Source organism: Platichthys flesus, chromosome 7 (genome assembly GCF_949316205.1).
Source record: "Platichthys flesus chromosome 7, fPlaFle2.1, whole genome shotgun sequence".
NCBI lineage: Eukaryota > Metazoa > Chordata > Actinopteri > Pleuronectiformes > Pleuronectidae > Platichthys > Platichthys flesus.
The window spans coordinates 27,718,531-27,731,686 of NC_084951.1; the positions used below are offsets into that span (position 1 = coordinate 27,718,531).

The window sequence follows — 13,156 nt, forward strand, 5'->3', positions numbered from 1 at the left end:
ACCCCGCCCCCCGCTGTCAGACCTATTCATACCGGCCCTCGCGAGGACACGCCCCCTATGCGCTCATTGGCCTGGACGGGACTGCGCAGTGACGTCATGGGCCGGAACCTTCGGGCAACGCTTTGGAAAAACAAATAAACTGAAGAAATATTATTATATAAATATATTTAGACTTGATTCAGATTCTTACGGTTCATTTTAAATGTTTATTTTAAGTGTTTATTTACTTTGATGCCAAATGAAATATTTGCTTCTCTTAGAATATACGAAAAATATAATTATAATTATAATATTCAGTCAGTGTTAGAGGTGCTCTTAATACTTTAACTCAGACAAAACAACAAACTCTACTTAACACGTAAACGTCTTTAATTGATCAATGTGTTGTCCTTTGGAAACTTGGCTGGTGTGAACGGGGAGTGAACGGGGGACCACCATGTTTGATGAGTTTAGACTGAGCTCTCCTTGTGGCTCTGACTCTGGATCAGACTGAGAGGTCGCTCAGACGTTGACCTTCAGGCACATCTTCACCACATGTCTGTTCTTCTTTTTCAGGGTTAATGACTCAGACCAGCAGATACAAGAGGAGCTTTGAACAGACTCAATAAAACAAGACTCAAACCTTTCCATACAAGAGGGATCAACACTGAAGCTTCTCAACTTGGGATAAAAGTACGTGCACTGGTTTGGACACAAAGAACATTTACACCAGTTGTTAAGATCCTCCAGCACCGGGTCAGTGAGTAGGGACAGGCTCTGCTGACCAGGACTCACCTAACAGGTTTGTAGGTCTCCGCCATGTGAACAACATTCTTGTTGACAGCAACACTGAGCTCAGTGAACCTGTGAGCACGATGTGCAGTGTGATTGTTAACCTGCTAATTATGACCTGCAGGATCATTTAATTCCTGAGTGTGTCGGTGTGTGTGTCGGTTGTCGTCCCCTGATCCTGTCCTGCACAACAACATGAACCACAAATGTCCTGCAGGACGCAAACCTCCACTGGCCTCATGTCCTTCTGTCTGATCTCAGAGGATTTCAACTTTCATCTGAATGAAGTCGTGTTCTATTATCTGTGCTGGGACATGTGAAGGATGGAGACACAGTGACCCTCGTCCTCGATGACATGACACACAAACCTCTGTGCAGTGAGGTCTGTGTGTGGAACTGTGTTTGTTCAACTCAGATGTTGTGAATCATCGTTTCCAGTCGAGCTGTGATGAAACATTTTAATAAACTTCAGTAAGACGTGCTGCTCAAGTTGTGAGATACACAGAGACACCACTAGTGGGCAGCACTTCCAGAGTCACTCTCTTCAGATTGTGACTTTATTACATTTCTGTTTGACAAATTACAAAAAAACTAAACTTAGATTAAATAGAATTTTTAACAAACACCAACTTTAAAAGCACATTGTGTCGGTTCTATCAATCAATACAACTTTATTCACACATAACTTTTCGTACATGACAGCAAATCTTTTCAGATGACGAACAAAAGAGAAACACTAAACAAATATTAACAGTAAAACTGAAAGTGTGTGTGTGTGTGTGCGCCCTGCAGGATGGTGAGGATATGATTGTAAACGATCACACATGGATGACTGCAGAGATTACAGAGCTGTAATCTGATGCAGATCACGTTTATATCACACACACACACATACACACACACTCACACACAGAGACACACTCACAGCTGATGATACACAGTATTGTTCTGTTACATAATGATGGTGCACTGTCTCTCTCTCTCTCTCTGATGCTCAGTGGCAGAGCAAAGAGGAGTAGGTCAGGGTGATGCAGCCAGGATAATGGGTCAGTGTAGAGCTGGAAGAGAGAGAAACACACATCTATCCATCCGTCTGTCTATCCATCCATCCATCCATCCATCTATCGATCTATCGATCTATCGATCGATCGGAGTTAGCTGACCCAGATTATTTTCTTTGAGGATTTCCATTTTGTTCTGCAGCTGAGACGTGAATATACAATTTAGATGAAATCTCACAGAGTCTGAAGAAGTAGGTTCTTCTGAAAGATCTGAAGGTTTTTGAAGAAATTGAATGTTTGAAAAGAATAAAAAGACAAATACTAGCAGCCCCTGAACGACCTGACTGTTCTCACACCTGGATGATTGAAATTAACAATGATTGGAAAATGTTCAGAAGAAGACGAATACTAAATATTCAAAAATACTATCTCAAAATTCCCACAATTAAAGTTTTAACAATGATGCACTGATAAACTGCAGTTATGTCAGTGGAATTGATCAAAGAAAACTTTATTGTTCTGATCAATAACTTAGTTACTGTGACATCATCAGAAAAGGCCCCGACATCAGGACGTAAACATTGAGGAGAAAATGTGGTGTGACGTGTCGGTGTTGCTCAGAGGCACTTGGGCAGGGTCCCTCCATCAGAGGTAGTAGTCCTCCTCCTCGATGTCTCCGTGTGTGTCCTGGAAGCCGAGCGCCTGGATGTCGTGGGCGATGTCCGAGATGCGTCGGTTGAAGTCCTGAGATCCTGAGGCGTGAGAGGAGTTGTCGTACCTGCTGAGAAAATGAGTCTTTTCAAATAAACACACGATTGTTCAGGAAATTAAACATATTTCATAAAGTTCTGAGTCTGTGTCTGTCTGTGTCTGTCTGTGTGTGTCTGTGGCTGTCTCTGTGGCTGTCTCTGTCTGTGTCTGTGTCTGTCTGTGTCTGTCTGTGTCTGTGTCTGTGTCTGTGTCTGTCTGTGTCTGTGTCTGTGTCTGTCTGTGTCTGTGTGTCTTTTAAGGGACTGTTTGTGCTTTATTAGCGTTCTAGTTTCATAGTTTATTCAGAAACAGTCAAACACATAAATTATTGTCATTATTTATTAGACTTTTTGAATGAATTGACAGATTGGTCACTTCCTGTTTGCAGGACGTACCCTCTCATGGCCGTGGCGGACGTGCTGCTCATGCTGCGTTTGATGCGTCCAAAGCTGTCGGTTAGAATCCCGCCCTCTCGGATCCCGATGCTCTCCAGGAAACTCTCGAACACTCCAACATCTTTGTCTGGGATGAATGGACGCATGCCTGCAGGAAAATACAGACATGAGGCAGAACTCATTTTCAATAACCAAGATGTGAAAGAACCTCAATGTAACATTAATATCCTCGAAGACACAACAAGACACGAACTGGAGAAAGAGTTCCTGAACGCAGCTGTGCACACCTTCATCTTTAATATTCATATGAACTAGTAATAACATGAAGTGAAGGAAATCTCTCTCTCTATTGTCCCGCTGTCTGTTTGTCCCTCTCTCTGTTTGTCCCTCTATCATTCCCTCTCTCTGTATGTCCCTCTCTCTGTCTGTCCCTCTGTCTGTTTGTCCCTCTCTCTGTCTGTCCCTCTGTCTGTTTGTCCCTCTCTCTGTCTGTCCCTCTGTCTGTTTGTCCCTCTCTCTGTTTGTCCCTCTGTCTGTCCCTCTCTCTGTGTGTCCTCTCTCTCTCTATCTTTCCCTCTCTCTGTCTGTCCCTCTCTCTGTCTGTCCCTCTGTCTGTCCCTCTGTCTGTCCCTCTGTCTGTCCCTCTCTCTGTCTGTCTCTCTCTCTGTCCCTCTCTCTGTCTGTCCCTCTCTCTGTCTGTCCCTCTCTCTGTCTGTCCCTCTCTCTGTGTGTCCTCTCTCTCTCTATCTTTCCCTCTCTGTCTGTCCCTCTGTCTGTCCCTCTCTCTGTCTGTCCCTCTCTCTGTCTGTCCCTCTGTCTGTCTGTCCCTCTCTCCGTTTGTCCCTCTATCATTCTCTCGCTCGGTCTGTCTGTCCCTCTCTCTGTCTGTCCCTCTCTCTGTCTGTCCCTCTGTCTGTCCCTCTCTCTGTCTGTCCCTCTGTCTGTCCCTTTGTCTGTCCCTCTCCTTGTCTCTCACCCAGTAGCAGGAACTTGTGGTCGTCTCCGTACAGCTGCAGCAGCTCGGAGCAGAAGTGGTGGATGTTTGATCCCAGTCTGTATTCTCTCAGTAACACAGCGAACTGCTGCAGCTCCACTGCACTCAGCTTGTTTCTCAGCTACACACACACACACACACCCACACACACACACACACACACACACACACACACACACACACACACACACACTTCATATTAAAAGTTATTAATTGTTTGTATTTACAGATTTTTCTTGAATTATTTCATGAGATGATAAACTCACTGTGATCATGTACTCGTGCATCAGCAGCAGGGCGGGGTCACTGTCTCCTTGCTCATGGGCTGAGGTCAGACTGTGACGAGACTCGTGCAGAGACACTGAGGAACTCTCACTGTACGTCTCACTGTAGTACAGCTCGAAGGCTTCCTGGGAGCCGTCACTGGGGAGAGAGAGGGAGGGGGGGAGGGGCGGGGGAGAGGGAGGGAGAGAGAGGGAGAGGGAGTGAGGGGAGAGAGAGAGGGAGGGGGGAGAGGGAGAGAGAGAGGGAGAGAGAGAGAGAGAGAGAGGGAGAGAGAGAGAGAGAGAGAGGGAGGGAGGGAGGGAGGGAGAGAGAGAGAGAGAGAGAAAGAAAGAGAGAGGGAGGGAGAGAGTTAATCTTCCTTCATACAATCACTCAATCAACAGGATTCCCAACATTAAAATTTGACCTCTGACCTCTGATCATTGAATCTGTGAGGTTATCATTTGTAATGAATATTATAGATGGACAGCTTGAAAACATTTAGTCTCCAGCCACCTGGTGGCGCCAGTGTGGAGGAATAAAAAAAGCCAACCCATTGACCAAATGAAGAAGAACCTCAGGAGCGATGAGATGTGAACCTATGACCTGACGACACCAACTATGAGTGGAGGATGATTCCTGATCCAAACATTAACGTTTCACATAAAACACAGATATGCTTCATAAAATGATTTCTGATGGATTTGTGTCACTGATGTCACTGATTCTATTTTGATATATCGATGACACTTTTGTGTTGAACAACAAGGACAACACATTGTGTGGTGAACATGTGAAGTTGTGTGTTTCTGACTCACTACGAGCTGCAGCAGCTGAACTCTGGATCATAACTGAACGAGCTGTCACTCAAACAACTGTCACCTGCACAAAAAACACAAAGACACACACTTTAATACAACAACTACACAATGAAGCGGGAGACATCACACTGTAAATAAACACAGCCCCCCCCCCCCCGGTGGCTGGCTGCAGTACAGGTAGAAACCCAATTAAAAGACGTAAATTTAAAGCAGGTTAAAACTGATTCACTGATGTCTTACAGCCATAACAAATATTATACCCACATTTAACCAAAATCAACAAAATGAAAAAACATTTTCTGATTTCAGATTTCAAAATAAAACTACATTTCCAACCATTTCTGACGACTGTGTTTTACTCACTCCTCTGCAGCCAATAGCGGTCCGGCATGGTGTGGTGAAACCCCGCCCTGTCCACACACTCGATGGTCTGATGACCATAAATGATCTGGAACATCTGACAGATCAGAGAACAGTATTCCTCTGCAGCGTCCTGCACAGACACACACACACACAGAGACACACACACACACACACACACACACACACACACACACATTGACACACGCACAGACACACACACACACACAAACACACACACACACACAGGATGAGGTTAGCCTAGCTTAGCATGAAGAACAAATCTTAAATGTCTTTTACAGCAGAGTGAGGCTAATTTTCCCTCCTGTTTCCAGTCTTAATGCTAAGCTAGGCTAACTGCCTACAGGTTGTTGAGGACTGTAAACCACACTCACTCACACAATCGCACAGCAACACAATATGCTGCAGATTCCCTCTCACACTGTGTTCAGGGGCAGTTTGGTTCGGTGGCCGAGGACACTTTGCTCACTGTATCGAGGATCGAACCGCCGACCTGGTGCGTGGGGGGGACATACTAATGTGAGTGTGGTCTCGCTCCTCTCATCGGACTTTAAGTGAAATCAAGGACGTTGTGAAGTTAAACTGGAAGTCACACATTGTGTGTTCGGCCTCCGCAGGGTTCAGCCCCTGATCACTGACGGGCCACGCACCCGGTTGTCCACAGCCAGGATGACCAGGTTGCAGTAGGCGTCCGGACAGGGCGTGGGCTCCAGCGGGTTGTGGTTCCTCCTCTCCCAGCTGCCGTAGCTCTTCCCCCGCTCCCAGCTTCCTGTGCAGGCCTGCCGTCGCTCCCAGCTTCCTCCTCCTCCTCCTCCTCCTCCTCTCCTCTCCCAGCTGCCCCCTCCTCCCCCCCCTCCTCCATGCCTCCTCTCCCAGCTCCCAGCTCCTCCCCCCCCCACCCCCCAGCTCCCGCTCACGGGCCTCGCCCTGCGGTTCTCCCAGCTGCCTCCAGGTTTACGTGTTTGCTGCCTCCTCTCCCAGCTGCCTCCCACCCTCTTCCTCTCCAGACTACCTCCTCCTCCTCTCTCCCCCCCTCCTCCCCCTCCACCTCCTCCACCCCCTCCACCCCCTCCAACCCCCCGGTCCACGCTCAGGTTCTTCTCCTGGGTACCCCTGGACAGTGACGGCCTCCAGTCCACTCCACAGATGGTGTGTCGCCGCTCCATAGTGCCCCCAGCTGGCCGCGGGTCAGCATTGCAGCTCATCGTTTGGCGACGCCCATCGATGGCTGTCGGCTTCTTCCTGTCCAGGCTGTCGTCCCCGGCCACCACAGTGTCCACGTTCAGACCTGTGGGACGAGGGTTTGAAATGTGGTTATTTGATTTTCAGTAGCAGAAGAGACTATATAAACATGATGTCTCTGATGTAGTAACGGCGCCCCCTGTGGCCACTCGTGTTTACAGCGATGTCCCATTGAGTGCAGCAGGACTCTTCCTGATGTTTGGTGATGAGTCAGCACTTTGAGAAATGTGCTGACTCAACTTTTTGATTTTGGATGAGAAGATTACTGTCAGTTTACTTTGTGTCTGTCGATCTGAAACAAACACAGCTCCTGTTTACTTTACCTCAAGAACCAGCTGGTTCCCCTTTTGTAATTGTAATGCTAAGCTAACTAGCCAACTGCTAGCTCTGTTGGAAAGAGTTAATTTCCTCATCCAGAAAAGAAAATGTGAGTAGAACAGTTTCAAACAGTGAGTGACCTCTACAGCATGTCAGAGTCATGTGACTGAAATAAGCAACAGACAGCTGCACAGCGCCTCTGGTGGTGAGACACTGCAGTGTGTCCCTTTAACTGGAATGAACACTTGATGCTCATTGATCAGAAACCTGGAGACGTCCTCATGTCCTCACCCGTCTTGAGGACCAGCAGGTGCAGTGCGTCGTCTCTCAGGTAGGAGGCAGCAGCGATCTCATGAGTGGGAACCCTCATCAGCAGCTTCTCGTTGTCCCTCCACGTCAGCAGGAGACATCGAGCGGACAGACTCAGAATACAGTCCTGGTCCACACTGGTCCTCAGCGGCAGAACCTTCAGCTGCTACTGACCAACACACCACACAGGTTCTGGATTACTGAAGGATTGATGGAGATGAAGACAGTTAGTGATGCTGCTACAGGACTCACTGACCCTGGCTGTGTCCAGTAGCTGTAAGAGTTCATCTCGACTGGAGGGATTCAGTGTGACCGACACCCAGGTCAGGTGACCGAGGAACTGAGAGGAGAGGTCAAAGGTCAAGCAGCTGTGAGCGTGGGGTCCACAGGTTTATTGTGGTGTCTCCTACCTTGACCTCCTTCTCCACATAGTCGAAGATCAGTCTCTCAGGGTGGATGACGTAGTCGGGGGGGTACAGGGGGACGGTGTGCAGCGGGCGGCGGTAAACGCTGCCGCGATCGACCGACCTGCGACGAGACTTGGACCAAACCATCCGCTTAATGGGGGAGACGAAACCCTGAGGGAAGGGGGGGCGAGGGGGGAAGGGCAAAAAGATACAACAGAAGATCAAGTCTGAAAACTGAACAGAACTTTTCCTGATAATGAATCAAATGAGCTGAGCCGTCAAAAGTCACAGATCAAGTTCCACTAAATGAAGACACTGACCTTTTTGGATTTCTTTGGTTCATAGTCCATTGTTGTTCAGTTCTCCTCAGTCCTGGTCCTGTAGTGGTTCAGTTCTCCTCAGTCCTGGTCCTGTAGTGGTTCCGTTCTCCTCAGTCCTGGTCCTGCAGTGGTTCAGTTCTCCTCAGTCCTGGTCCTGTAATGGTTCAGTTCTCCTCAGTCCTGGTCCTGTAGTGGTTCAGTTCTCCTCAGTCCTGGTCCTGTAGTGGTTCAGTTCTCCTCAGTCCTGGTCCTGTAGTGGTTCTCCTCAGTCCTGGTCCTGCAGTGGTTCAGTTCTCCTCAGTCCTGGTCCTGTAGTGGTTCAGTTCTCCTCAGTCCTGGTCCTGTAGTGGTTCAGTTCTCCTCAGTCCTGGTCCTGTAGTGGTTCTCCTCAGTCCTGGTCCTGCAGTGGTTCAGTTCTCCTCAGTCCTGGTCCTGTAGTGGTTCAGTTCTCCTCAGTCCTGCTCCTGTAGTTGTTCAGTTCTCCTCGGTCCTGGTCCTGTAGTGGTTCAGTTCTCCTCAGTCCTGGTCCTGTAGCGGTTCAGTTCTCCTCAGTCCTGGTCCTGTAGCGGTTCAGTTCTCCTCGGTCCTGGTCCTGTAGTGGTTCAGTTCTCCTCGGTCCTGGTCCTGTAGTGGTTCTTTAGAGATACTTTAGCGTCTACATTCTTGTTCTTTCTCTTTCTAAACTGATTGTTCTTTTTTGACCCTCCTGGTGCACACACACACACACACAAACAAACACAAACACACACACACACACACACACACACACACACACACACACACACACACACACACACACACGAGGACAGAACAGGAAACAGAGGAAGTCCACTTCCTGTCCGAGAGGAAACTCCACCAGAGACTGATAAGGACTCAGATTTACTCGTTAACAGGAAACATTTTTAAAGACCTGGTTTCCGGTTTATGATAAACTGTGAAAAACATGAATACTGAATATCATTTTCACATGGGGTGACAGGACACAATGGTTATTCCTCTCTCTCTCTCTCTCTCTCTCTCTCTCACTCTGCTGCAGTGCATGCTGGGAGTGTTTGTGTGCATAAGATTTCAAACTGTTGTGTCTGTTTTTCTATGGTTTTGCGCTTTGTGCGTCTGCCGCTCATACATCACACCAGCAGAGGTCAGAGGTTTGTCTCCGACGTGGTGAGGACACAGGGACGCTGCAGCATGTTGTCCAACTGTGGGACGAGTGCAGTGGGGGGGGGGGGGGGGATGATCAGCTGCTGGAGGGACAGAGTGATGTTTCCACTGATCTCTTCTCTTTCTCTGAGAAACATGTTGCAGAAGGAGCTTGAGGTCAGTTGTTGTCCCTGATAAAGAAGACCCCCCCCCCCCTCAGATGTAGGAAGGAAACATCACAGCTGAGATGAGGGGGGGGGTGGGACGGATGTTCCTCAGTCATAAGAGCAGGAACAGTGCAGGTGTCTTCAGAAGTTTCACCCAGAAGGTTTCTTCAGTTCGGACCTTCGGGAGCTTTCAGGGATTTACCCTGTGTGTGTCTGTGTGAGAGTCGTTGGTGGGTGGTGAGGTCCAGAGGACATAATGTCTGTCCTCTGCTGAACATCAGAATATCGACTGACAGGACAGACTGTGGACACACCAGCATTTAAAATTCGTAGAGACAATAAAACCAATGTAACTGACAACGTGAGAACATTAGTTTACTATGAAAACTTAATATGTGCAAATCTTTCATTGGAAAGTTAACAAACTGTCTCTACAACTGACACACACAGAAACACAAACATAACACAAAATGCCCTTGACATGCTGCTGTAACACAATAATCAATCTATAGAGATCAATACACATACACACACACACACAGACACACACAGACACAAGGTCTGATGTGCTCTGATATTCACAGCGGCATGATTGATATGTGTGCGTGTGTTTGTGTGTGTGTGTTTGTGTGTGTGTGTGCATCAACGAGGAAAACTGTGATGAAGAAAACAGGAGGAAGAGGAGAAGGAGGAGTATATAAAGTGACTTCCTGTCTCCGGCCCACAGACAAACGACAGACACAGTTTCTCAGACGTCTGGTGATCAGTTTAATAAAGTTTTATTCCATCTACTTCATCAGTTGTTTTTTTAACATCATCATAGATATTTTCAACACTGTTTTTTTTTTTTTCGCTCGTTCACTCGAGATGATTAAGCAGCATTATCAAAACCCTTAGAGCGCACACACACACACACACACAGTACATACAACACACAAACCAACACACACACACTCGTACACACACATCCTAGTATAGCGCCAATCTGCTATATACAGATATATAGAATGAGTAAAAAAAATTGTTTTTACATCTTAATATAAGAGTCATACCAAAGACATGGCCACTGAGTGAGTAAACAATAGATAAATAGATATAAAACAAATACAAAAATAAATTAACATAAATACTTGCATCACTTCATAAGAGATGATTAGAGTTTTTTTCTAACTCATTGTTTTGACATGTTTTTGTTCACGTTAATTTACAATCAGCTCAGACTGTTTCCCTGGACCACAGAGGAGTGGATCACGAGCGACTGACGGGGGACACAGGGACATGTTGTCCTCGGGACGTCATGTCCTCACGTCTGAGTCTGAGCTCTCAGCACCTTGAGCACCATCAGGTTCAGGTGGAGACAGGGACATGATGTCCTCTGGAGGTCATGTGATCACGTCTCAGTCTGAGCTCTCAGCACCTTGAGCACCATCAGGTTCAGGAGGACACAACACTGTCCCAGTTTCTATCTGTGTCCCTGATGTCCAGGTGGAGGAGACACACACAACCACACCCTTGTTAGCAGCAGTGCTGAGACACAACATCACAACACATGATGGTTGATCCTGCCTTTTCCTCAGAGCTGTTCACCTTCTCAGACATGAAGATCCAGAAGCAGCCAGAAGGTGGAGGTAGCAGCCGACTCGGACCTGGAGGTGGAGTTGTTGGTGTGACGCCACGTTTAGGATCTGGACCTCAACATGAAACTGTTTCACACAGAGTTTAATCCTGAACTCTGATGACATCTGAGGCTGATATTTGTGATTATCATTCTATTTTTATCTAGACAGAAACAGTGATGAATCAATGAGCCACCACATGGCAACAAGATACTGATCCTGAAGATGTCACTGGTCTTTGACACTTTGCTATGAAACCACAGTCCCACAGACACTTTCACTGAGACAAGAGAATGTAGAAGTTCTCAGGGAACTGGCAGGTGAGTGATCTTCTCCACTTTGACCTGAGGTTCACAGGACTGAAGGTTGTTCCTCAACACGTAAGAACAAACACGTTCATCATCAGCAGTGATTCAAACGACGCTGATCTTTGTGTCGGCTCCAGATTGAAGTCCCTGTGATGGTCTGATGGTTTCTACCTTCAGGTTCTGACCAGACTCAACGATCTTCTGGCTCCTGGTAGAACTCGTTCACACCTTCAGGTGTGGCAGATAGACTTGGACCTCTGAAGGACGGCCCTTACGTTCCTCTACATTAGATCATCTCTGATAAAGATTCATCCACACGACTCCAGAGTTTCAACAGAGACGCAGAAACAGAGAAGTGTGTAAACGCTGATGTTCTCGTTTCACTTTGAAAACAAACAGAAACTGTTGAAACGATGCGTAGCCGCTCTACACCTCTTGTGATTGGTTCTTTTCAGTCATGATGTAACCTTCTGTGATTGGTCAAGCTCCTGTCACATGAGCTCCTTCAGGATGAAGTGTCTTCGCTAACAGCTGCTGTTCAGTTTCATTCTGTACTTTACTACAATGCAGCTGTTTACCAGATGTTATTCAAGCATCTGTCAGATCCGGTTTACACAGACACACACATGCTCAGTGCACGTGAGGGTCAGGTGACCGGCTAGTGGTCAGGTGACCGGCGGGTGGTCAGGTGACCGGCGAGTGGTCAGGTGACCGGCGAGTGGTCAGGTGACCGGCGGGTGGTCAGGTGACCGGCGGGTGGTCAGGTGACCGGCGGGTGGTCAGGTGACCGGTGAGTGGTCAGGTGACCGGTGAGTGGTCAGGTGACCAGTGTTTTCAGGCTGTTAGTGTGGACTCAAACTGACCTGCAGCTGAAACACATTGTTTTTAAATGAGCACTGAGCATGCTGTGTCCTGATTGGCTGCGTTTGGCTTTAAAGCATCAGTTCAACCGACTGAAGATTTATGATCAGTTTTTATTGTTGTTGATTTTTTGTGTCTTGTGACCTCAGTCCAAACCTGAACCTCCTAAATCAAAGGTCTGTACATTTTTAACCAGAAAGAGCAGCTATGGTAACTAACCCACTAACTAACTAACTAACTATCCATCTGACTAACAAACTTACCAACCAACTAACTAACCCACTAACTAACCAACCTGCTATTAGATCATGATACTTTGCATCTTTATTTTATCTTTGTTATCGATTTTTTTTGAGCACGTTTGGTTTCCTGTGTTAACGTGAAACATTTCTCTTCAGCTCAGCGTCCTGATTGGTCCTGACGTCCCGTCCTGATTGGTCCTGACGTCCCGTCCTGATTGGTCCTGATGTCTCATTTCATTAACCATCTGGACCTGGACGTGAGTTGGATGGATTCTTGTGTTCTCATGAGATCAAAGTCAAAGACGGGTTCTTGTTGGACGATGGTTAAGAAAGGTCATCAGGGACATGAAATCTTTTGGGTGCATGATGGGAACAAATAAGTAAAGTTATCATCTCTCATCATTTTTGTTTCATACTTGTTTACATGATAAATAAACCACCAATCAGCTGGGATCTGGATTTGAGATCTTGGTCATGAACAAGTCCTGACCACCTCTCCTGAAAAGCGGCTGCCTGACACCGTGTCACGTCTTCTTGCTTCTACTGGCGTTGGTTGTTATAATCTCAGGCTGGTACCTGCCTGCAAATCAAGATCAAGAGACTGTGGCTCAGACCGTGGTCTCATATTCTAAAACCTCTTTGCTGCCCATCAGGCTGCTCCTGTACTGGATCCGCGGGCTGACGGCTGACGTGGTCTCCAGGAGCAGGATGGTCTTGCGGAGGCGCCGGTCGATGAAGTGCGCGTCCCAGGCCGGGTACCGCTTTCTCGGGAGGTCGATCCTGATGACGGGACCCTCCTGTGCACGGGATGAGGAGGAGGTCCTGTGGAGCAGCGCGGGAGAGGAGGAC

The 13,156-nt window shown here is 47.4% G+C and overlaps 2 protein-coding genes across 6 annotated transcripts in view; both read right to left on the bottom strand.

Annotated features, from left to right (window-relative positions):
* Window positions 1-1,312: 1,312 nt before the first annotated feature.
* ccm2l (CCM2 like scaffold protein) lies at window positions 1,313-8,652 on the bottom strand. Of its 2 annotated transcripts, none has more exons than XM_062391404.1 (11): window positions 7,974-8,652; window positions 7,657-7,824; window positions 7,503-7,586; window positions 7,229-7,412; window positions 6,028-6,665; window positions 5,360-5,489; window positions 4,994-5,057; window positions 4,178-4,334; window positions 3,894-4,032; window positions 2,918-3,065; window positions 1,313-2,550 (listed from the first exon to the last, which is right to left on the bottom strand). In XM_062391404.1, the coding sequence occupies exons 1-11, from the start codon at window positions 8,001-8,003 to the stop codon at window positions 2,418-2,420; spliced, it is 1,875 nt and encodes a 624-aa protein (XP_062247388.1). In that variant the 5' UTR covers window positions 8,004-8,652; the 3' UTR covers window positions 1,313-2,417. The 2 variants fall into 2 exon arrangements, with proteins under 2 accessions (XP_062247388.1, XP_062247387.1); XM_062391403.1 differs by having other exon boundaries at window positions 1,313-2,553.
* A 1,416-nt stretch (window positions 8,653-10,068) lies between these two features.
* Window positions 10,069-13,156, bottom strand: part of LOC133956403 (XK-related protein 7-like) — a 17,947-nt gene continuing 14,859 nt past the window's right edge. For all 4 annotated transcript variants that reach the window (XM_062391410.1, XM_062391409.1, XM_062391408.1 and 1 more), the window contains one exon: window positions 10,069-13,156. This exon is cut by the window's right edge and continues 567 nt beyond it. In XM_062391410.1, coding sequence (XP_062247394.1) covers window positions 12,916-13,156 — 241 coding nt within the window. In that variant the 3' untranslated portion in view covers window positions 10,069-12,915.

Excerpts from the sequence above, each read along its gene's own strand:
- ccm2l (XM_062391403.1), bottom strand. The coding sequence starts at position 8,003 with ATGGACTATGAACCAAAGAAATCCAAAAAG. Across the intron at positions 7,587-7,656 it reads ATGTGGAGAAGGAGGTCAAG|TTCCTCGGTCACCTGACCTG; the intron begins GTAGGAGACACC and ends CTCTCCTCTCAG. Across the intron at positions 5,490-6,027 it reads TCCTGGCTGTGGACAACCGG|GACGCTGCAGAGGAATACTG; the intron begins GTGCGTGGCCCG and ends GTGTCTGTGCAG.